The 24,817-nt window shown below is 41.8% G+C and overlaps 1 protein-coding gene and 1 long non-coding RNA gene across 12 annotated transcripts in view; one reads left to right on the top strand and one right to left on the bottom strand.

The window, feature by feature from the left end:
* The window catches only part of SARDH (sarcosine dehydrogenase), a 155,306-nt gene that overhangs the window by 85,290 nt on the left and 45,199 nt on the right, over positions 1-24,817 (top strand). For 10 of the 11 annotated variants that reach the window (XM_072632878.1, XM_072632881.1, XM_072632875.1 and 7 more), the window contains 2 exons: positions 6,056-6,203; positions 18,623-18,716. In XM_072632878.1, coding sequence (XP_072488979.1) covers positions 6,056-6,203; positions 18,623-18,716 — 242 coding nt within the window. Of the gene's footprint in view, positions 1-6,055; positions 6,204-18,622; positions 18,717-20,054; positions 20,832-24,817 lie in introns of those variants that run through there. The other variant, XM_072632885.1, reaches the window with a different exon arrangement.
* LOC140519639 (uncharacterized) lies at positions 8,659-15,347 on the bottom strand. The gene is made up of 3 exons (XR_011972252.1): positions 14,824-15,347; positions 10,968-11,051; positions 8,659-8,929 (listed from the first exon to the last, which is right to left on the bottom strand). It is a non-coding gene; the product is annotated as an uncharacterized lncRNA (long non-coding RNA).

Genomic DNA, 24,817 nt, shown 5'->3' with positions numbered 1-24,817 from the left:
TATCATATGTACTGCATTGTTGGCTCTGCCTACTTTGCTCTGCATTAGTTCATGTAGATCTCTCAATGCTTCTTTCTAGTCACATTTGTCATTTCTTACACACAGCATAGTAATATTCCATTACATTCAGTGGAAGGGAAGAAGAACAAATACTTTTATTAAGCACCTACTATGGGTGAGGCATTATGCTAAACACTTTACAAATGTTGTCCCATTTGATTTTTACAACAATCCTGTGAATTGGGTGCTGTTACTATCTTCATTTTACAGTTAAGGAATCTGAGGCAGACAAAGATTAAATGGCTTTTCCACAGTCACACAGCTGACAAGTGTCTAGGTCCAGATTAGAACTCCAATCTTCTTAATTCCAGTCTCAGTGTTGTATCTATTGTGCCAACTAGTTGTCTCAGTTGTATGCTAATTTGTTTACCAACTGCCCAATCAATGGCATCTACTTTGTTTCCAATACTTGACTATGACCAAAAAAAGTGCTATATAAATATTTTGATGTATTTGGAGGCTTTATGACTGGCTTCTTTGGGATCTGAGCCTAGTAATGGAATCCACATGAATTCTTCTAATTAGTATTAGAATGTCCGTCTCCTAAAGCTTCCCAAGCTTTTTCCATGCTTGGTTTAGTATAGAAAGAGGATTTTCTTGTGCAAGTTCCAAAGACCCTAACCACCACCACCACCCCACCCCACCTCACCTCACCACCAATTCTCACCCCAGGTGAGAATGTTGTCCTTGATAGGGAAAATTTTTGGTATGATTTGGTAGTGGCCAGAGTTTTCATTCCAGATGTCAACCTCAAAGGTTAAGGATGCAGCATATTGTCATAGAAATGAGCTTTGGAGTCAGAGACCTGGGTTCGAATCCCTGCTCTTCCCTTACTCCTTGTGTGACCTTGGGCCACTTAACTTCTCTGGTTTTCAGTTTCCTCTTCTCTAAAATGAATGAGTGTTGGTCTAGATCTCATCTGAGATGCCTTCCAGATCTAAATCTAATTTAAATGACTTATGAATTCCAATTATCCCAGAAATCCCATAATAACCCACTGTGGAGCTATATCTCTTGTAGGGATTTTCTGAAGCCTTTTGTGAAACTGGTCATATTTTTCAGCCTATGTCCCCTCTTGGGCATGCTGACTTCTGTATGCTTAAGCTCTCCTTTGTAAAGCAAGGATGGCTTTTGGTTTTTCCTAAAACTATCTTCTTTAAGGATTGAAGCTGGGTCTCTAGGTCTAGAACTTAGTGAAAATTCTTTTCCTTCCTCACACAGTTTTTAGAGATTTCATCATATCCATCAGTCGAAACATTTACTGAGTACTTGCTTTGTGCAAGGTCATGTGCTAGATACCATGGGGTGAATAATAAGACATTATGCCTATCCCCAGGGAGCTTAAAGTCTGAATGGGGGCAACCAGATGCAAATGTGCATGCAAGCACATGTGCACTCACAGAGGAGAAGACAAGTAATCATGTCAGGTATCATGTGATTAACCACTTATAAATGGTATATCCTTCAGAAATTCTAGGAAGGGAAAGGCATCATCAAGGTCAGGTGGTTCATGGATGAAGTACTTCTTGATCTGGATTTTGAAGGATGACCAACATTTAAATAGCAAGAGGAGAGTAGGTGATATAAAATGAAATCATCTACATTAAAAAATAAAAACATCTTGAAAGGGATAAAGGACCATTCCAACATATGATCACAATATTATTTTAGGTTGAAAAGAGCTGTGACTTCATTAGGGCAGATATCCCTTCCACTCACATTCATTGGAACTCTGTTATGTCTTGAAGCAGTCATGTAGTATGTGGCTAATAGAATGGGGGACTTGTAGTCAAGAAGACTCATGTTTGGATTCAGTCTCTGATACTTATTAAAGCTGAGTAAGCCTAGGTAAGTCTTTCAACTTAGTCAATTTTTTTCATCTGTCAAAAAGAAATAATAACTGTACTTCACTCCCAGGATTTCCTTCGTGAACCTTCAGGTATTATATAAATAAACGCAGGCTATTAATATTATATCCTAATGAATGGTTTTGTGAATTTTTGTTTCCAAAAAAGAGAGAAAGAAATTATCACCTGGTGGTCAACTAACTAAATAGAATAGTCCTGGAATGACGACAAACATGCATTCTGGGTCCCACCCTCTACCTGGGAGCTTTCCAGTGGCTGGACCTATCAGGCTGGCCTTGTGAGACCCCAGGATCTCTTCCACACTATCACTAGACATAAGAATAGAGCTTTAGTGGAAGAAGCTAATAGTCATGTTAGGAATGGCACCTTAAATTTGTCTAGCCTTTTACGATCCCTGAAGCATGTTCACATAGGTTATCATGCTGTCATTCATATTCACACCCTATTAATTTGACCCTGATTCTATTAGCAAAGTTGAGAGGGCCCCTAGGCCAAGTAGCCATAGGAGTGAAGAAAACGTCCTATTTTCTTTGCTGTTGGCTTTGAGGTTTTTTGTGTAAGTATGGTAGAGAAGAGAGTGGATGAGGCTTCTGAAGGTTCCAGATAAGGCTGCAGGTCCCTCTTTGCTAATGTGCTCAGCATCCATTCCCTTGCTCCCAGGTCTTTTTTCTTCTCCAGTTCAGAAGCCGCCCTCTGAGCTAATTAAAAAGACAGTATAGGGGCGAGTGAGAGGCTCTTGGGGACATTTTCTTGGCTCAGTGATAGAATATAGTATAGTAAAAGCACATCTATTTTTCAATTACAGTAGGTGGTTGCACCTATTATCATGATGACATATTGTTCAAATGCAGTTTAGGAGCTGTGAAGAAGTCGGGGGAAGGAGCGTTAAGGCAGGATTAATCAGCAGCCCTCTCTCCCCACCCCCAACCTCCATGCTTTCCCTGGGCCTTCATGGTGACTGACGAAGCAATAGAACCAAGGTGCCCTGAGAGCTACTTTAACCAGATAAATATTCCTATGCAAAGCTGAATATTTCTCCTTTTGAGAAATACTAATAGTTAACATTGACATACTATAGCATTTCAAGGTTTGCAAAGCATTTTGCTTTATGTTAGCTGATTTGACCCTTAACGACCTTGTGAGGCAGGTCCTACAGATATTATCATCCCCATCTTACAGATAAGGAAACTGAGACCAAGAAGGTTAAATGACTTGCTCAAGGCCACATAGCTAGTAAGCATGAGAAGTAGGATCCAAACCCAAGTCTTCCTGACTCTCAGTCTTCCATTCTGTCTGTATACCATTCTGCTTCCCAAAGCTAAATACAATTTCTATTTTTTCTCTTTATAGAGGAAGCCAGAGCAGGAAAGAAAATGAAAAACATTGAAAGGAATAAGATTATCTAGAATGTCAAGAAATCAATCTCAGACTAGACCCCAGGAATCATGATTCCTTTGATGATATGATCTTCCTGATCTTTGTGTCAGCTGAGCAGGACTAAGGGGCTGGAAAGGGCCAAAGGAAGTGAGTAGGCATTAGCACTAATATTCAGATGGACCCTGAAAATTCCTGGCAATGTTCAGGTCAAGGATGGAGGATAGCCACTTGTCAGGATGCTGCAGGTTGGATGAGATGACTAATGAAAAGTACCTTGCAGCTATGAGATCTCCGTAGCCCAGCATTCCATGTTCTAAAGCCCTAAAGTTCTAAATGTTCTAAAACCCCATCTTGAACTTGGATGTGTTCTAAGTTCAAGATGGGGTTTTAGAACATTTAGAACTTTCCAATTCTGATATTCTGTGTTCTGTTTAGGCAACTCAGAGGCACAGTAAATAGAGTGCTTGATCTAGAGTCAAGAAGACGTGGGTTTAAAATCTGGCCTCAGACACTTACTTACCAGCTGTATGACTCTGGGCAAGTCATTTCAGTCTCTCTCTGCCTCAGTTTTCTTACCTGTAAAATGGAACTAATAACACCTACCTCCCAAGGATTCTGTGAGGATCAAATAAGACATTTGTAAAACATTAGTGCATTGCTGCTAACAGAGTGGATACATAATAAGTGCCTATTCCCTTTCTTTCTCTACTTTATCTATGTTCTTCTGTGCTCTCCAACTCTCATATTTTATGGTCCAAGATTCCTTCTAACTCAGACATTCTGTGGTGCTATAATGGCCTGTGGGTAAAAGGACAAGTTAGCAAATTCGTGCCCTCCCCCCCCAACCCTATATCCTTGGGAAATATTTTCAAACCACAAGACTAATTACAAATGTGGGCAAGGTCTGATCTGATTGTGTGCCCAGAGGTGCCATTCATTTCCAGATCTTTGTTACGCTTCCCTGAGAAGGCAGAGAGGATTGTTTACGCTGGGTACAGGGAAGGAGAGGGCACTGGTTTTTATGAAGCTATTTCTTCACTGAAGAAAACATAGTCTAAGCCCGAGGCTATCGCCTTATTTCCTTAGTCTCCAGGGAGCTGTCACCATCTATCCTGGACAAGCACATTCAGTGCAGAAGGTAAAGCTGACTGACCTCTGCTAATAGATGCCCACATCTAAATAAATAGCGAAGCTGGTGGCAGATTCTAGCAAAGGACAGGAAATTTAAAGTGAATTTTTGCTTCAACTCTTCCCTACCATGAGATAGGGATAAAGGATATTGGCAGTCTTCACTTTTTTAGGTAGGGAAGTGAGATATGGTGAAAAGTCCATTGGATCTATTAATCTGGGACCTAGCCACAGCTCTACCCCTAACTGACTGTCAGGTGCCATGTAAAATGAGGGAGTTGGACTAGATTCATCCATCAAATCCCTTCTAATTCTGTTCTAAGATTTCATGCATTGTACTCCTAGAGGCCCCATGACAGAATCATAGACACTTAGAACTAGAAGGGACTTTGGAGGTCATCTGGAGATAGGGGGAGGAACTGGAACTATGAATTCATTGAGTGATTTGGAACTGGAAGTGTTATTTCATCAATTTTGGTGATTCGTTCAGTACAGGAAACCCCTTTAACAATGCAGATTGGCATCTTTTCTGCAACGTAGGTCAGTCTTGGGTGGTTGAGACAGAGGAACTCCAGTGGGTTGCAAGCACAGGAACCAGATTAAAATATAATTGGAAGAAATACAAATAATAATTAGCACAATAGCAATAACTAATACAATTGATAATTACAAAATAAATAAAAATTCAGTGCAACATAGATACTGTTAATTTGTGGTTTTCTAGGTCAAAATATCACTGGCAGGGATCTATTTCTATTTGAGTCTGACACCACTGGACTAGAGCACCAAGGTCACACAGAGTCACACAACTAGTCAGAAGTAGGACTGGAACTTGGGTCTTTCTGTCTCTAAGGCCAGCTTTCTATGCATTGTACAATGTTGCCTCTGATTTAGAGACATAAACACAATAATGAACTAATCCTTGCCCTCGAGGAGCTATAATTTAGGGGGTTTCAATATACTTGCAGATCAATCAAAGTAGGATAATTTGAGGAAGAAGAGAATGCTAGGGTGAGTTGAACCAACTCTTGAAGTTAAGGATTCAGAGAGGCATAGGAGAGGAAGGAGAACATTTTAGGTCTTCGTGAATATATTTTGATGGCAGGATGGATGGCATGTTGAACCTGAAATTTGGCTGGATTTTGGGAAGTGTGAAGGGTGAAATAAGGCTAGAAAGGCAAATTGGAGTCAGATTGTGGAAGGCCTTAAATATTGGACTGAGGATGCTATATTTAATTCTAGAGGTACTAGGGAGCCATTAAAGGTTTTGGAGCAGAAAAGTGGCATGGTCAAAATGATGCCGTAGGAATATTATTTTAGTACTTGGATGAAGGATGGATTGGGGAAAAGACAGAGAAAAGGCTAATTAGTCTATTACAATAGGTGGAAGACTTGACTAGAATGGTGCTGGCGTAATAAAGAGAAGATGAATGATATCAGAGTACTTTGGTAGGCAGAGTTGATAGGATTTGGCAGCTGATTAGATGTGGAAGACTGGCTGGGGACAGCAGAGCATCAAGGAATGGGAAGAGTCATTGGGGACTCCAAGGATGGCTTTCCTGTTATATCTGCTTTTACCATTGCTGTCTCTCTTACTAAGCTCAAGCTATTCTCTCTCCCAGGGGATGGTTATTACCTGGCTGTGGGGGGAGCAGCAGCCCAGTATAACTGGTCCCACATCACCAATGTGCTTCAGGATAAGAAGTTCAATTGCCAACTCATTGACTGTTCAGAGGACATGGGGCTGATTAGCATCCAGGGACCTCAAAGGTAAGATTTATCTCTGAAATTCAGGCCACGTGTGGGGTTTTTAACCATGAGAATTCAAGCTAATCACCGACCTCATGCCTTTCAGAAACCCATTGCTCTATCTGTGGTTACTATTCTGCTGCTTAGATAGCTAAAAGGACTTTATAAGAATCACCAGGGACAGAAACCAGAGAGAAAGAGGCAGAAGTGAAGGAATTTTTTTCCTGTAAGTAGCAGAAGTCACGGCAGAAAGGAGATGTACTCAGGGAAGATTGATAGAATCTGACTTGAGGTGGCAGGCAGCAATAGACCGAGAGAATGAAAGAAGACAAAAGGTTTCTCTCAGTTAGAAAGGAGTTTTTTTTATTGTGCCAGAAGGGTTGAAGAGGGCAGAAGGTCCCTGAATGCTCTCTAGATCCCCCTGCTCCCTCTAGATCCCAGCTAGTATATTTTTTTCTTTGCTGCCTCTACTGAAAGCATCAAAAATATAAGTCTACTTCCCCTCAGTGCCCTGGGCCAGAACTCACTTAGTCTGAGCCCTTGGCTCTCCATTCACCATGCATCCCTTTTCTTTGTTACACATTTGGGATACATGTGTGTATAGGTTTTAATGCACTGAAATCCTACTATTAGAGAAAGCCATTCTGGCCCATCCCGAAGTCTGGTCTTTTCCTTTTCTTCTTCTGTCCTGGACATTTATAAATAATGTATCTACTCCATAAAATCTACCCTAATGGTTCTTCACCCAGAGGAAGGGTGAATGCTGTTGCAAAGTGTTCAGAGTCTGATCATTTAAACTGGAATCGTTTAGGGAGATGGACAAGAAAAAGGTGGTTGTCCTGTCATTTAAGTCAAGCTGACTTTTGAGATTCATGCTCCTTTTCTTGTTAGTTTTCTAGTCCTAAACTCCAAGAAAATGTTTACTGTTCCAGCAAAAAGGCTATTTAAATGCTTCTATAGACATAGCATAGTGGAGAGAGAGTCAGTCCTGGAAGTCAGAATGACCTGTGTTCAAATTTGATCTCTAATACATTCTTTGGGACCCTGGGCAAGTCACTTCATGACTTACTACCCACCTTTTTGTTGCTGTTCAGTCATTTTTTCAGTCATGTTCAATATGTGTGATGCCATTTGGGGTTTTCTTGGCAAAGATACTGGAGTGGTTTGACGTTGTTTTCTTCAGCACATTTAACAGATGAGGAAACTGTGGCAAACAGGGTTAAGTGACTTGCCCAGGGTCACACAGCTAGCAAGCGTATGAGAATGAATTTGAACTTAGGGCTTCCTGACTCATTGTACCACCTAGCTGGCTGCCTTAGTGACCCGAGGAAATTCTATATCTACATTGATTTAGGGAATTTTCTCAGCAGGCCTCTTCATATGCTGATGAAATCCCAGGTCTGAACCACCACCAAAAAAAATGTAAAAGATTGTAAGGGTAGACGAAGAAATATAAAATGTTGTCTGAGCCCTCAGGGAGTTAATAATCAGGGTCGTAGTTTCTAGGATCATCAGTTAGTGTTAGCAAGAACCTTAGAGATCACTTAGCCTTAACCCTCTCATTTTACAGAGGAGGAAACTGAAGCCCAGAGAAGTGAAATGTCTTGCCAAGTCACACAAATATTAAGTGACAAGGCTGGATTTAAACCCAGTCTTGTGTATCTGGTCCAATGTTTTTTTCCACTGTACCATGATGCTCCTTGAAGGGAGGGGGGAAGAGCCTAAACACTCAAAATAGTTTAAGAAAGAATAGTTAAATAACAGGATAAAAGAAGAACAAAATAGCCCCAGGGGGGTTATGTGTAGTTAATTATCAAGTGAATTGCATAAACAGTAAATACTTTAAGAGTTCCACGGGTGGGGAGATCACTGGGTGGAAAGAGGCTGGGAAATAGTCAAAGAGGGTAATTTTTTCTACTGCCTCCACATTGGCACCAAGCTGAGAACAGATTTTTCCACCTAACACTATCCAAAGGACTCCCATGAGTCCTTGAGGTGATATAGACTTCCCTGCCTCATTGGTGGCTGGCTAGTTGGATATGGCAGAGTTCAGGGCCCTCTTCAAATCTTTAAAGTTCAATGGAAGAAACTTCTGGGGGAATTGATGAATTTTATGTTTTTGGGAAATTTTTTTTTTTTGGAACCAACATTTTATTTTCTGGAATAGTTGTTTGTTGCTGTTGTTTTGTTTCCTGCATAGTAGAACTGAGGCTTTTTGATCTTCTTGAAGTTCTGCCTGTGTTCTCTGTCTAGAATTTCATTTACTTTGACTTGCATAGAATTCATGACTGTTTTTTAATGTTGCATTTTGCTTTTGTCAAACTTTCCTCTATTTTAATATTTTTGAATTCCATATCTGTTTTCTCTCACAGCTTATATTTGTTTGGAAATAATGTGGTTCAGGGTACTGGGACTCCTGAAATGTAAGGGTACAGCGCAGTGTCTGCCTGGAATGAATTCACACACTCAAGTCTTCTTTCAGTCAAAGTGGTAAGGTTTATTGTAACACCAATAGTTCAGGGAGATTCCTAGTGAATCTGTAACTTACTGGGGGTAAGACTGATATTCACCTACCAAAAAAAAAAACAGGGAAAAGATCAGGATGACATTAAGGAGTGGTAAATAGCCTGGGGTGGGCCAGGTGCCAGTGAAAGGGGTTAAGCGATCTTGGGTGGGTCAAGAACTACTGTGGAAGGACCGTCAAGTGGACTGGGATGCGCAAGATGCCAATGATGGGACCTGGACCCCTAAAAAGAAAAGACCATATCTTTGAAAGTAGCTCAGTTCTTGAATTTCCCCACACATTTCATCAGCCTAGATCATCTGGCCCAGCCCAGCCTAGCCTGCCTAGGCCATCCTTTCATGGTGGCTCTTGACTCACCCTAGACCCTTAACCCCTTTCACTGGCACCTGGCCCACCCCAGGCTATTTACCACTCCTTTTTTTCATTCTGATCTTTTCACTGTTTTTTTGTTTTGTTTTTGTTGTTTTTTTTCATATATGAATATAAGATAGGAATTGTGCACCAGAGACCGAGTGATTACGGTAAGTTGCAGATTCACTAGGAACCTCCCTGAACTATAAACCTTACTACTTTGAAAGAAGACTTGAGTAGGTGAATTCATTCCAGGTAGATGCCACCTGTATCCTTAACATTTTGGGGCTCCCGGCACCCCAAATCACATCATAAAGATTCACCATCACAAACTTTATTTTCCTATTCTGCTCATTTTTAAAAACATTTTTCATTGAACTGCTGACCTAAATTCATTCTTATTTTGTGAATTTTATTTTTCTTTTGAACTGTTTTAGAGTTTCTTGCTGTTGCTCCATGGTCTCTGGGGAATCCATGGATTCTGCCTTTCACCAGATACTGTTGCTTCCCTTTCCTTCATGGTATAATATTTGATTGAGGTATTTTGGTTCTTTTTGGATGTTTTACTCATTCTTCCTTCTGTTTTTAGGATTCTCTCTGTTGCTGTATCTGCTTATAAGCTGGACTTTTCTCTTGACACCTTTAATGTTTCAGTTTTTTCTTATATACTCCATCCCTGATAGTCACTCTTTGGTTCCCTTTCTTTTTCCTATTGGTGTACAGACCCTCTGAGACTGGACTGCTCATGACCACAGCTTCTTTACATTTAGACTTTAATGGAGTTAGCCAGCTTGGGTTCTTGTGCTGAGTAAACTCTTAAAGGAGAAAGATGGCCAGAATTAAATTTTTCCAATTCCCCTCCTTTTTTAAGACCCAATTTTTGGTTCCCACAGTCAATGGCCCTGAATGTAGATGTCTGAACTGGCAAATTTTCAGTCCACCTAATTTTCCTTCTTCCCTCTTCCTTTCCTTTACATAGCTGGAAAGAATCAGTGTTTGTCATGTCCAGGGCTGGGAACTGGGGGTGGGAAGGGAGGGTTAGGACAGAGTCACCGAAGTCACAGGAGATGCTACAATGCCAAGACTCCCAGTTACAATTGAGTATGCTTGCGTTGACTAAGGCAATTGTAATGCAGTCAGATGGGAGATGTGTGTTAAGTATTAAGATTCTCCATTGTTAATTCATGGTGTCTTTATCTTGCATGGGGAAGGCTGATTTCTTATCTTATGGACTCAGCTGTAATCATGCATAATTCCTATCTTTTGAGATTTGGGGTGGAAGAGATTTACAGAAAGTATCTTTGTGCTTTCCCTTGTGGGTGACCTACACCAAACCTGTAAACAGGTACCATAGGATAGGTAGGCATGCTGTGACCTAGAATTACTGGGAAGAAGCCAGAAGAAGGCAGATTGTTACAAATTATAAGGAGGATCCTTCTGCCAATAAGAGCTGTCTAAGAATGCTATGGAATGCTTCAGAAGATGAGTGAATTTCTGTGCCCTTAGAGGTCTTTGGAATCTGAATGATCAAAGGGATATTTTAGAAGGAGTTCCTGCAATGGACAGGGAATTGGACTCAAAGACCTCTGAAGTTCCTTCTCAATCTCAGATTCTGCAATTCTGTGGCTCTAGAATTTAGAGCAGAGAGAGCATCTGTAATTTACTCAGCCCTACAGGGAAGAATCTGCTAGCTTCCTGGGACTTGAGGCAGCATTCAAAGGGAGTTTTTTGACAGGGAGTGTCAGCTCATTCTCAGTGTTATTTTTAGCACCAGGGAGGTAAGAGTAGAGAGTCAGGGTGATGGGGGAGGGAGCTTCAGGGCTTTGTTGCTCTGCTTTGAATTGAGGTAGGAAGGGGAGAGTGAGGTGAACACGTAGGAAACATTAATCTCACCAAGTTGCAGTCAGTACCTTATGTGTGGGATATGCTGGACTTCATTTATAACCAGCTCCAGGCAAGAGGCAGATTGGTATCCACCAAGCATACCTGATAAGCTAGAAAGAAGAAAAGTTCATCTTATTCAATCATGGTTTCTTAACTTTTTCTGCCATGAATCTACTCAATTTTAGTTTAAAAAAAAAAAAAATCTTCCAGAGTTTCTCCTTCATATCAAATCAACTAGACTAGAAATTTCCCAAAGGTTCATAGAATAATATGGAAAGGACTTTAGGGATCATCTAGTGCAACCTTTTCATTTTACATGTGAGGAAACTGAGGCCAAAAGGGATGAAATGACTATTCAAGATCACATAGTTAGTGGCTCTTTATATCCATCTCAGTGCTTGGAATAGATCCTGTAAACAGTAAGCACTCTATTAGTGCTAGGTAATTGACTGGCTGACCTTCAGCTCCAAGCATTTCCATCTTCTAACTTGGCAGTTTTCATGCCAGGCTTTTCCCTCCCAGCTACCACCTTTGACCAACACTTCCCTTCCCATGAAATACCCCCAACAGGGTGATGGAAAATTAACAGTTTAAGCTCTTCTGTTGATTCCTCTCATCTCTCTACTCCGTTAGGACTTTTAGGCAATTACATCATTAAAACACAAACACACACACACGTAACACTTCTGTAAGATTGTAAACTTCCTGAGAACAAGGAATCATCTTGTATTTCTTTTACAGATATCTGCAACCTCCAGTGTAATCTAACAGAATGTTATACACATATGAAGTATATAGTAAATTTGTAAATTTCAGCTGAATCTGGATTTGAATTGCATTCTGTCCCTCCCATCACTGGCACAGGGATGTTTTTCTAGTCTTCTTGGTAGAACTGATGGTTCTTCACTAGGAATCCAGGGAGCTGGGTCTTAGTTTCAACTTTGCTATTAAGTCATTCAATGACCTTGGGCAAAACATTTCCTCTTCTCGTTTTTTGAGGCAATTGGGGTTATGTGACTTGCCCAGAGTCACACAGCTAGTAAGTGTCTGAGGCCAGATTTGAATTCAAATCTTCCTGACTCAAGGGCTGGAGCTCTATCCACTGTGCCATGTAGCTACCTCCCTCATTTCCCCTTTTCTGAACCTCCATTTCCCTCTCTGTAAAATAAGGTCTCCCAGATAGCCTTCCTGGTCTCTTCCAAATCTAATCGGCCATGCTTCTATTTTCCTAGTGAGACTGTTTCATGTGAAGTTGTCTTATTGTTAGGATCTGACTGCTGGTATCAGTTCCCAAATTGGTCCCTAGGAACTGTTAATTACTAATCTTGCTCTGAATAGCTGTCCGGGACTAAAGTGAATCTCCTTTTAAACACTTGACATTAGGCAGCAGCTTTTCGACCCTTGCTAAAGGCAAGAATGCGTGACTCACAAGGGAAGAGGAAAAAAGTCAGAGGCCACCCTTTCTTTTCACTTCATAATTTTTGCCAGTCTCCCTCCCACCCCTGCTCCAACTTCCTCATTTCTTTGCCAGGAAAGGATCAGTAGGGAGATCTATTACTTACATTAGTCTCTCCTTCTACATCAAGGATTAATTTGCTTTGGGCTCCTGGAACTCCAGGCTACAAAGCTAAATATATCCATTTGACATATGTGTGCTTGCACATGTGTGGCGTGTGTGTCCATCCGTGCACCATGTGTATATGAAAGCTTGGCCTAGAATGCTTTGTTACATAAGGGAACATTTATAGATCTCAAAGTTCTGAGCAGCAGCAGACCTGGGCAGGCAGTTAGCTATCTCAGCACCAGGGAGAGCAGCCCTTTTATCAGTTACAAGTATTGCTGGAGCTAGGTTTTCATAGCACCAACCCTCCCAAAGCCACAGCCCCAGGCAGAGAGCTCACCCCTAGGGATGGGTTTAGAAAGCTAGTTTAAGCAGCATCAACCTCCTATTGGAAAGCTAAGCTACATAGGAAGGCCCAGTAATGCTAAAGCCTCATAATAAACAGTCAGTTTCTGTCCCCCACTGGCTTCCAGTACACCTTAAATGGAGGGTTATGAGGTGCTTCCTATCACTCTGAAGGTCCAGTGAGCCCAGAAAGAGGAAGTAAGGTATAGAAGCTAGAGTACTGGAGTTGGGTCTGGAATCATTAGGGGGAAAGAACAAGTATTTATTAAGCACTTACTGTTTGCCATTTCATTGTGTGAATCTCATCAGATCCTCAAAATATCCCTATGAGGTAACTGCTATTATAACCTCCATTTTATAGCTGAGGAAGCTGAGGAAAAGAGAGATTAAAGTGACTTGCCCAGAGTCACCGAATAAGCATCTTGAACAGCATCCACACTGGCATAACAGGATAGCTGCTAGCACAAGTTCTTAGATCTGCTTTACTAGGAAAGATAGCTGTTTATGAGGTCAACAATCTTTTTTAAATTACATTCACTAATTCAAGGGAAAAGTTAGTACCCTGAACTTCAGAGAAAATACAAACAGAGAAAACACAAAATGTAAGCAGAGAAATAAAAACCAACAGACAGCTCTACTGCCTGAATCAAAGCAATATTACTATACATTGTACATACATCCCTGGCTCAAGAGATCCTTTACCTCTGAGCAATCAGGGAGCTCTGAACATAGGGCTACTCAGAGTCTCCACCAGAGAATCACAAGGTCCTTCTCATAAGTGAGCCCTCAAAGTAAAATACCAGCCTCACAGTATATTTAACAAAAACTCAGCTCCTGATTAACTCATAGTCAGCAGACCTACATGATTCAGCACAGTTGTGAACTATCAGGGTTCAAAGGACATCAGTCCTTCAGAAGTTTTCAATGAGCCTGGGAAACAGAACTCCAAAAGGAAAACAACAAAAATCCCACTTTGCTTGCTTTTACATCCCATCCCTCCAGGGTCCTGGCCTTTACCATCTAACACTTAGCCCTTACAATCTGCACAGGTGAACAAGGGATTGTTATGGCCATGGATCCTGGAACAAACAGAGATATTAACATCTCTTAAATATATATCAGATCAATACACAAGGAATAATCGCAGCATATTTGTAAGATACATAACCTAACTTATTATGAGGGTAGCCATATGGCTTTAAGCAAACACAAAAGTATATAACAGAGAACTCAACATACTCCCCAGGTCACAGTCAATTCAAAACAAAATGTCCAAATAAAGTCCTTTTGGGGGTATGTCCTTCTTCCCACACTGCCGTTTCAGGCTTCCTTCTGGCACTCTTAGGTGCAGGGATGTTCTAATAAGCCAAGTCCCTTTATTAACACTGCCTCAACTCATGCTTCTAAGTCCTGAGGGGTGGCTGACCAACAAAGCCAACAGGGTAGGGTCCCTGGGGTCCATGGCACTTTCCTCCACATACCATAGACAACTCTACCTTCCTCCTGGGTCCCAAACCATTCCAGGGGAATGCAACAGGAAAGAACACTCAACACTTTGCTACAAAGTTTGTATCTTGCCCAAAGGCTGAATTCCCAGCTCCCAGATTCTTCCTCTTCTCACAGGAGCTGGCTCCTGGCTTTTGCCTGAGTTCCAGTGCAGGCAGTGCTGGCACGCAGGCAGTTCTCCCCTTCTGCTTTATGGCTCCATACCAAGTTCTATCTGCTCCTGCCTGGGCTCTGAATACAATACACTCTCAGGGTCATTCACCCCTCCAGCACAGTCCAGAGCTGGGCTAATCCACTGGAGACCTGACTCTGGCCATCCCCACCTCCCACAGGCTTGTTTTCCTCCCATAGCTGCTGCTCTGACCTCTCTTCTCAGGAGTGCTAGTGGGGTATGGAGGGGGAAGGAGAGGTTATCTCCCAAGGAAACTGCTTTAGGCACTCAGGAAACCACTTCCGTCACTGCGACTCACCTGTTTCTCCTCAGGCTGCTGCTGCTTCTGGGGTTCCACAGAACCATAGCCACCACAACTGGGAAACAATGTACAATTATCCCAGTCCCTATTCTTTCCTTTTTGTTTATGTAGATCTTGCTGATTATGCCATAGATAAAGGCAACCACACTGTCTTACCCAGGATGGCTGCTAACACAGGTTCTTAGATCTGCTTTATTAGGAAAGATAGCTATTTAAGGGGTCAACAGTCTTTTTAAATTACATTCACTAGTTCAGGAGAAAAGTCAACACCCTGAACATCAGAGAAAATACAAACATAGAAATTAGCATAAAGACCAACAGACAGGGCTCTGACTGCCTGAATCAAAGCAACATTGCTATATACTTTACATATACCACTGGATCAAGAGAGCCTTTACATCTGAACAGTCAGGGGGTCTGAACATATGACTACTCAGAGTCTCCACCGGGGAATGACAAGATCCTTCTTGTAAACGAGCCCCTAAATCAAAACCTCACTTCAGAGTATATATACTGCTCAGAGATTGAAGGCATCACAATCCTCGTGACTCAGTGCCTAATTAGAAATTAACAAATGGTGTGAAAGCCTTCCTACAAGCAAACCTCCTCTAAGCAAATTTCTCTTAATGTGCTCCACCTGAGGCCTATTAATGGGGAAACCTTTAAATCTCATTAACATTGCAGCATCTCAGGGTAAATTTGAACTCAGGTAGTCCTGACATAGCTATAGAGTTAGAAGGGAACATAGAAGCCATCTAGTTCAACCTCCATGTTTTATGGTTGAGTAAACTGAGTCCTGCCCAGATAGGTTTAGTAACTTGCCCTTAGTCCTACAGGAGTAAGTAGAAGAACCAGGATTGAAATTCAGACTCTCAATCCAGATTCTTCCTGCTGTACCACACAGACAGAATCATGAATGGTCTTCCTCTCACAGATAGAAGACACCCCAGCAGCCATCTCATTCATTCCATAAAGCAATGCCTACTATACTATAATATTTTCTGAGAAGTGGTTGTTCCAGCCTCTGCTTGAAGACCTCCATGAGTAAGGACTCTACTTCCCAAGGCAATCTCTTCTCCTTTTGAGGAGCTCTAATTGTTAGCAAATTTATCCTGACATCAAGCCCAAGTTTGCTTCTTCGTTAATTCTATCCATTTCTCTTACTTCTATCTTCTGGGGAGACCTAAGTTCAAATCCTCTCTCTGATACTTATCAGCTATGAAGTTATGAACAAGTCTCAGTTTCCTTACTATTTATCCAATGGGGTAATTTTAAGGAATGAATTGGATAATGTGGGGTGCCCCAAAAGTTTTAGTGCAGTTTTAGGCTAATACTCTGTGTATGGAAAGAGTTTTGCAAACTTCAAAGTGTTATATAAATGTAAGTTATTATCATCCTTGTTTCTGAGGGAATGGTCTAATGAATGAATGAAAATGCATTTATTAAGTCCTTATGGTATGCCAGGTACTATACTATAGGATGGGGATAAAAATACAAAAGAGAGAAAGGAAGTCCCTACCTAGAAAGAACTTCTATGTTAATTGAGAAAGACAACATATATGGAAGAAGAGTGTCTTGAGAAGGTGCTTGATCTGGGAAGTCACAGGATGGTGAGTGGAGACATAAGGCAAATCAACACATACTTTCCAGAAATGATGATTACTACCTTCAGAGCAAGGGGTGAAAAGAGTGGGAGGGATGTATGTGGAATTGTGACAGGAAGATGGCTGGAGGTCTGGAGATGGCTATATATAGTGGGCAGGCTCTCACCAATAAGGACAACCCAGCCCCAAGGTGGGAGTTCCAGTAGCAGAAGGAGCAGTAGAGGTGAATGAGGTGGCACTGTAGTTACATGGTCAAGTTGATGAATGGCCAGGGGCTCGGAGCCAGCTAGATGTTATCATCATCATCATCATCATCCTCATCATCATCAGTCATCATCATCATCATCATCTCCACCACCATCATCATCATCATTCTGGTCAAATAAAAAGTAGGGCATGATTTTTAGCAGATTATCTTTCCAGGGACTATGCTCTATGTTAGTAGTAAATCCAATGAGTTTCTGTCATTTATGGTTTAGGTTTGACTGTGATACCTATTCCAAGTAAAATCCAAACATTGATCGGCCAAAATGCTCTAGTATTCTCTTTCATCTCATTTTTCTGACCAATTGGAAGTTAACCCCCTAAATTATTTTAACTCTTGTCTTTGAAGTGCCTTTCTCTACTTTCCTATTCTGAGAGTCCAGACTGGGGAACACAATTGGAACTGCCTTTGCTGATGCAAGACCTCAGGGTTATCATTCTAAAGATTTTTGTTGTATAGCACAAGAAATAGGGATGGGGCAAAATTGTAGGAAACTGGCCTTTCTTTAGGAGCTAGTTTTTGGACCAGATCCCTTATAATCTCAGATTTTCTGAGAAAGAGGTAAGTCATATGAAAATCTGAGAATATATATAAATAAAATACATTGGTAAACAAATAAATGAATTGAAATAAATTAATTTCTGTTCACTAAAGAAAGGATCTAGATAATTGGGGTTTGCAACCAATGATTTTTGCACATTGAGGACAGTCTCCTTGTCTTTACTTTTTATGGTATCCATGGTTGAATTGGACAACAGAAGGCAAGGCCTAGAAAATTGAATGCGCGGCTAGGTGGTGCAATAGATAGATATGACTGGAGTCAGGAAGACTCATCTTTCTGAGTTCAAATCCAGCCTCAGACACTTACCGGCTGTGTGACCTTGGACATGTCACTTAACCATGTCTGCCTCAGTTCCTCATCTATAAAATGAGAAGGAAATGACAAACCATTCTTTGCCAAGAAAACCCTAAAGGAGATCACAAAGAGTTGGACACAACTGAAACAACAGAAAATTGAATATAAAACCGAGACTACAGAGTAGTAGTAGTTTCATTGTCTTAGTGGGACTCGTGTGAAGTTGAAGAAGGAATGTTGATGAGTGACAGGGAGAAGGTAGAGCCCAATCACTGGCAAAGCTGAAGCATCCTGAGGATCTGATGGGGATCACAGAAATGGAGATGTGTGGGAAAGTTTAAGTCTTTAACTGCAGTCTCTGACACTTACTACTTACTTGACCTTGAGAAGCCATTTAAACTCTCTGGCTCTCAGTTTTCTACTTGAAAAAATGAGCAGAGTTGAACTAGATAAGACCTCAAGTTCCTTCCATCTCAAAATCTGTTTTCCGTAGGGTAATACCTGGAGTTGAAAACTCAAAGGATCTGGGTTCGGTTCCTAAGGTGTGTATGTAGTCCTTTGCTGTAAGAATCTGTAATTAGATGAACTAGTCTTTGAAGAGGAACAAATATTTAGCTGGCAGTAAGAACAAATAAATTCTAGAAACTCAAGAACAAATATGAAATTTGAGGGCTATTGTTGGCTTAGTGAAGGAAGAATTGAGCTAGAAATTAGGAAAACTAAGTTTGGTTTCAAGTCCTGGTTCTTCCCTTAATTTGCTAGTTTGACCTTTGACCATCTATAAGACAACAATGTTAAATTAGCTGATCTCTAATGTTCTTCGAGGTCTAATATCTTCCATTCTAAGGTCTCTTCCATATTTGAAAGTCCTGTCTAGCTCTAGTACTTTACATCAGTACAGCACTTAGCACAATGCCTGTACTTGATAAATATTTATTGACTGACTGATGTCTATCCCAAAGTCCCATTTGGTTTTAACATCCTATATCCTAAGGTCCCTTCCAGTCCTTACATTCCTTGATTCTGTCACTATTACTATACATACTAAAACTGGAGTTTTGTTCCTTACAGCCGGGCAGTCCTTCAGGAGGTGCTTGAGACAGATTTGAGCAACGAGGCCTTTCCCTTTTCCACTCACAAGCTGGTGAAAGCAGCTGGGCACCTGGTATGTACCAAATGTTCTTCATCCAGTTAACTCCTTGCACATACCATGTACAAGTACTCTTTGATTATCTGGTGGGCACACATTAGTTTCTCTGACTGTTTCAGTAGAAGATACCACAAGCCTGGCTTCATGATGGGATGGGATGGATAAAGGTCAGTTTCAATGGGCAATGGGAGGTACATTGCCAATTGTCATGGCAGCAACAAACTAAGTGGCTGGGACCTGATATGATAGCATTGGAATAGAGAGAACAGGGCAAACATTGCAATTTTGTCTGGTAATGACCCTGTTTCTGAGCCTTCATCCTGGGGGCTTAGGAACCATAGGTGGTAGAGAGAGAAAGAAGGAGGGTGAAAAAGAAAATATCAGAAATCTCCTTATCATCATCAACCCTTCAGGAAGAGAGATTTCACCCTAAGGTGAAATTCACCCAAGGCCAGGCAGTAGAGTGCAGAGAATGCTGTAACTGAGTCAGGAGACCAGGATTGTAGTATAATGGAAAGAACACTGAATTTTGAATCAGAGAACCTCAGTTCAAATCCAATCTACATCATTAGCTAGCTATAGGACCTTTGGAAAATCATTACACCCCTCTGGGACTAAATTTCCTCATCTGTAAAGTGAGGTCAGACTAGATGGTCTCTAAGGTCCCTTCTGGTTTTACATCCATGATCCTGTGATACCCTCTTAATGAGTGACCTTGAACAAAGTACTTAATCTCTTTTTTCCCCTTTAATAATATTTTATTTTTCCCCAATTATATGTTAAAACCATTATCAACTTTTTTTTAAAGTTTTGAGTTCCAATTTCTATCCTTCCCTCCCTATTCCCCTGCCTGAGATAGTAAGCCATCTGATATAGGTTATACATGTACAATCGTGTAAAATATTTTCATTATTAGTCATTTTGTACAAGAGGACGAACAAAAAACTGAAAGAGAAAGAAAAGAAAGAACAAAAGAAAGGAAGAAAAAGAAAGGAAAAGAAAGAAAAGTATAAAGTAGTATGCTATAGTCTGTATTCAGATAATATCAGTACTTAATCTCTTTAGGTTACATTTGCTCAACTCTCAGACAGGTATAATATTCTTCCCCTTTTCTTTGTCTGGCGTCCCTGGCTTCCTTCAAGATGCAACTGAAACCCTCACTTCCTCAAGAGATTTCATTCTGGTCCCCTAAGCTGCTAATGCCTTCTCTTCTGAGATTACTTCCCATTTACCCCATATATGTCTTGCATGTATACACTTGTTCGCATACTAGAATGTGAGGTTGTTGAAAGCAGAGACTGTGCTTTCGTTTGTTTGGGATTTATTTGCTTTTGCCTTTCTTTGTATCCTTAGCATTTAGTCCAATGCCTGGAACATAGTAAGCACTTACTAAATACTTGCTGATGGATTGCCCAACTACCCTACGGAAGCATTGTGAGGATCAAGGAGATTAAGACTTTTTCAAGAGCAGAAAACATTACAGAAATGGGAAAGAGTAGGACATTTCTAAAGCTGGATGTGGCTTCACACCAGAAACCCACACCATGTTTTACTCCAAATGACTTCTCTTTTTAAAATAACGGCTGGAAATTCCCTCCTGAGCCAGACTGACTTTGTATGTGCTAGGCCTAATAACAGGCCTGGAGGCAGCTGGGTAATGATTTTCTCTCAAGCAGGTCTCTCTGCCCTTTGAGGAAACAATTCATTTTTGGTGATTTCCCCACCAGCTTTTCCCCTCAAGGAAATGGAGTGATGAAAGGACAAGAGGTTGCAGGGTCACTCCTTTGGGGGATCCCCATTTGGATTCCAACAGAGCCAATGACCTGCACTGTCCCCCAGGTATACACAAATGGTGCCAGGACAAGATGCCTGGGGCTCTGCACTGGCCAGATCACAGGAATGAGTTTTTATGTACCAGGCTTGGAATCAGGAAAACTGGGTTCTTGTCCTGATATGGGCACGTTTTGTGACCTTATGAGTCATCCAAAAGTCTCATCCATTCTCTTAGCCTCACAGTGGGACTAGTAACTCTTAACATGTCTACCTTATGGATTTATAATGAAAATCTCACTAAAAGTTTTCTTTGTTTCATAATAATAATTCCTGAATAAAAATAATGGTTGACTTTTATATAGTGTTGTAAGGTCTGTGATAACTCACAATTAAATAGAAATCAGACCCTTGGTTGTCGTCTCTAATGGTCAAAACATTCAGCAGAATTATTCAAGTTGCATTCTAGGCTTGAGGACAAGGAATTGACTGGGGTTCTAGTTTCAGATTTATCCCCAATATGCTGTGTGCCTTAGGGCTGATCACTTTTCATCTCTGTTTCATTTTTTTCATCTACTAAAAGAGGATTGAAATACTTGTCCTACTTAGCTCACATGTGTGCTATATGGCTCAGGTAAGGTCATAGAGAGGAAAAAGCTTTTGAGAAGTTTCAAAACCACTCATATTGGTGTATCTGCATATGTACATGGGTAAAGGGGGTCATCTTCATCCCCAACCCCCATGTAAGGTCTAACAGGAAGCCTAACCAGAATTCCCATGGGTTCGGTTGAACAGAAGAGTGAGCACTGGCAGGTAGTCACTCTTTTTAAGGTCTACTCATACTGTCTCAGTGGACAGTCCTTTTGGAGGCAGCCCACTCTCGCAGCTGCTGTTCAGGCCACTTCAAAGTTCTTCAGTGCTGACCATGTGTCCCAAGAAGTGAATCGGGAACTCAGCTCAGATACCTTGTTGGGGTATCCTCTAACCAGAGCAGATTGGAGGGAGGATGGGGAAGGGGAAAGGAACAGGGAAGGTTGGCAGATTACCTCCATTCAGTCTCTGAGCTGATTTTCATCAGTATGGGTTGTCTCCTCATTGAGGTAGACCACAACCCCTCTCTCCCCTGTTAGATAATATTCATGGATTGCTATGACTAAGTTTCTTCACTCTTTTTTCTGCTATACTTCTGATCATAAGCCCCTCCAAACTTAGCTGGCTTGGTCCTTGGATCGTAGACCTATAGTCTGTCACTATATCTATCTATCTATCTGTCTGTCTGTCTGTCTGTCTGTCTGTCTGTCCATCCGTCCGTCTGTCTGTCTGGCTATCTGGCTATCTATCCATCTATCCTCAAAGACTTTCCAGTATCCTCAAAGACTCCAGTATGGTATGATTTTCCAGCTGGTATGAACACCCCCCCACCCTCAGCTAGCCAAGCCCACTAGGACTCATTTTCTCTAGTCACACACACCATGATGAGACATCAGAGGACTTTATTAGATAATGTACATGTCAGAGCAGTAACTAGGGCAGAGTGATAGGGCTATAACCCAGAGAACCAAAATTTAAAGAATATTGATAGTGTAGATCTTCAGTAGTGTAGACACTATTTAGCACTTAGATAGCAAGGATAATTAATTAAAATATAGAGTTATCAAAGGGTGTACTTCTACCCATCCCACCCCTCAGCATTCACCCTAGCTCCGGTTCTTGAACACACACACACACACACACACACACACACACACACACACACACACACACACTTGGAACCATACCCCATGAGATCCTCCCTCATCCATCTCTGGCCAGTTTCACCCTCACCCCCTCATCCCTGGGTCTCTTCCTCTCTCCCCTAATTACAAATTCAATTTGAAGGCATGTTTTATGCCTCTTGCCTTGAAGGCAAAAATTGTTAGTTATGGTTTCAATATGCATTTATAGCTGAAAATAAGAATTATATATTTGGAGGTGGGGGTGTGTATGTATAAATGGGTGAAGGGGTGGGCGGCAGAATGCAAGGCGAACCAGCCTACTGATGCTCCCTGGTGTGTTCACAGGTGTATTACAGATTGGGAAACATTGGTTTAGAGCCCAGAGCCCAGTGTGGGAAAACTTGGCCTAAAGATTAGGCCCTGAGGTTTTGGGAGGAAGGGGACTGTATCAGTGTAACAAATAAACAAATGTGGAAAGAAGCAGAGAGAGAATGGCTGCTTTCTTTTCCTTGGAATCCAAGAATTCCTTCAAAATTCCACTCTCCCCTTTGTTCCCTGGAGGCAGGGTTTGGGGGCTAGAGGGTGTTGTTGTCTGAGTCTTACTTATTTCCTGCCTCCCTGGTGCATTCAAGGGCACCTCCTAGAGCAGATAAGCTCAGCATTCCCTGGGGGTGATCACCCTAAAACCACAGCCCCTTCCCTGGAGCAAAGCTACATTCCAGCCTCCTATTCAGGGGCAGGCCAACTTTCTGGCCCCTGGAAAGGGACAGACTCAGCTCTCTCTGGGATGGTGGATGTTCCTGTTTTCCTAAACTTTTCTAGAGGCAAGAATTTTGGAAGGACGTGTGTGTGTCTGTGTGTATCTGTGTGTGTGTCTGTGTTCTCTGTGTCCCACTTGACTTTATTCCAAACTTGGGGGAGAGATGTGGGACAGACAAACACAAGGAAACACATAGAAAGACAGATGAAGAGATAGACAGGAACAGAGAAACGAAGTCCAAGACAGAAACACACAACGAGACAGACAGATAGACAGACATGCAAGACCAAGTGTGAAAGGAGTCAGGGGTCCTCCATAACTGCTCCTCCTCCCACCTTCCTCCCCAACAAAAAATAAATCCCATAAAGGGTAGTTGTGCTCTTGTAGATGGCAGCTGCCTGTGTTGCTCTCAGACGCCCCTGATACAGCTGCCTCCCCACCCCACCAAGAACTCTTTCTGCCCCCTCATTTCAGCCCACACCATCAACGCCTGCTGGCTGACTCCCTGGGCCTGGCAGACAGAACTGTGTGCGTGGCCTAGGTCTGTGGCCCGGCCCCTTCACCTGCAGTGAGGCCGCAGTGGGAGCTGGGGACCTGGGCCAGTTCTCAGGGCTGAGTGGGACCAAGATGAATCTGTCTCGGGAGCAAGCTGCCTGTCTGAGAGCAGCAGGCTCTGTGAGCACACATGCATTTTGCTCTCATCACGAAAAGATTTCTCTTCAGTAGACAAGCTTTGCTTTTAATTCAGTAGCATTTTTACAGTGACCCAATCAAGTTGCATCAGGGGGTTTATAATTGTACATATGCAGTATGTATAACATGGTCCATTTTAAAGGAACCTGGTACCCCAAAGCCAAGATTTCAAAATTAAAAAATAATTCTTCACTTGGCAAAAGGCTTTTTACCATGATACATCAAAAGACCCCTGGTACTGGGAATTAGGAGTTTGAGTCTGATCCTGGCTCTAACACTACTTGCGAGTTATTTAGCCATGCTGGAGCTTAGTTTCTTCATCTGTAAAATGAGGGGAAAGAAGAAAACAAGGATTAATTAAGTACCTACACAATGCCAGGTCCTGTACTAAGCACTTTACAAACCTCATCTCATTTGTTCTTCACAACAACTCTGAGAGGCAAGTGCTACTATCATCCACATTTTATAATTGAGGAAACTGAAGCACAGTCAGTAAGTGACTTTCCCAGGGTCTCACAGCTAGTAAGTATCTGAGGCCAGATCTGAATTCAAATCTTCCTAACTCCAGGCCCAGCATGCCATCCTCTGCATCACCTAGCTGTTTCTATCAGGGTTTGACTCGATGGTTTCTGGGGGCCCATGAGCCCCTAAATCTATGAAGACCTCCCTGAACCTCAGTTTCCTTAACTATAAAAATGAATTACCCTACTATGTTCAAAAAAGGATGGCAGCAGTAATAATAATACTAATAAAGATCTGCTTTAGGAGGAAAAGGAGAGCAAGGTTGTTCTTTCTATAGCAGAACTAGACGGATTAAAACCAGGCCACTGACAATAACTCACCACCTTGATGCTGGCAGCCTTTCTGGTATGAGAGCGATTAAGTGTTAAATACAGACTGTCATGTTCTCTTGAAGATGGACTTGTTTGGGTTGGGAAAAACCAGGTGGTGTGTTTGATCACTGAGTGAGCTTGACAATCACAGGCCCGTCTGTCTGGCCACAGATTGTGGGGAAGCTGGTGAGGCCCAGGAGGGGAACATACTGTGCTTTGAAGGCTCAATCTGTGGAGCCACTGAGACATGTCCCACTCTGGCTTTGAGGGACTCCCAGCCAGTGCCTATTTGCCTTTCTCATTAGGAATCATGCAGAGAGAGTCCCAACTGTCAAACATGGACTC

This window comes from Notamacropus eugenii, chromosome 1, assembly GCF_028372415.1.
Source record: "Notamacropus eugenii isolate mMacEug1 chromosome 1, mMacEug1.pri_v2, whole genome shotgun sequence".
NCBI lineage: Eukaryota > Metazoa > Chordata > Mammalia > Diprotodontia > Macropodidae > Notamacropus > Notamacropus eugenii.
Note: the sequence above shows the minus strand (reverse complement) of the source record. Positions and strands in the feature narration are given on the sequence as shown.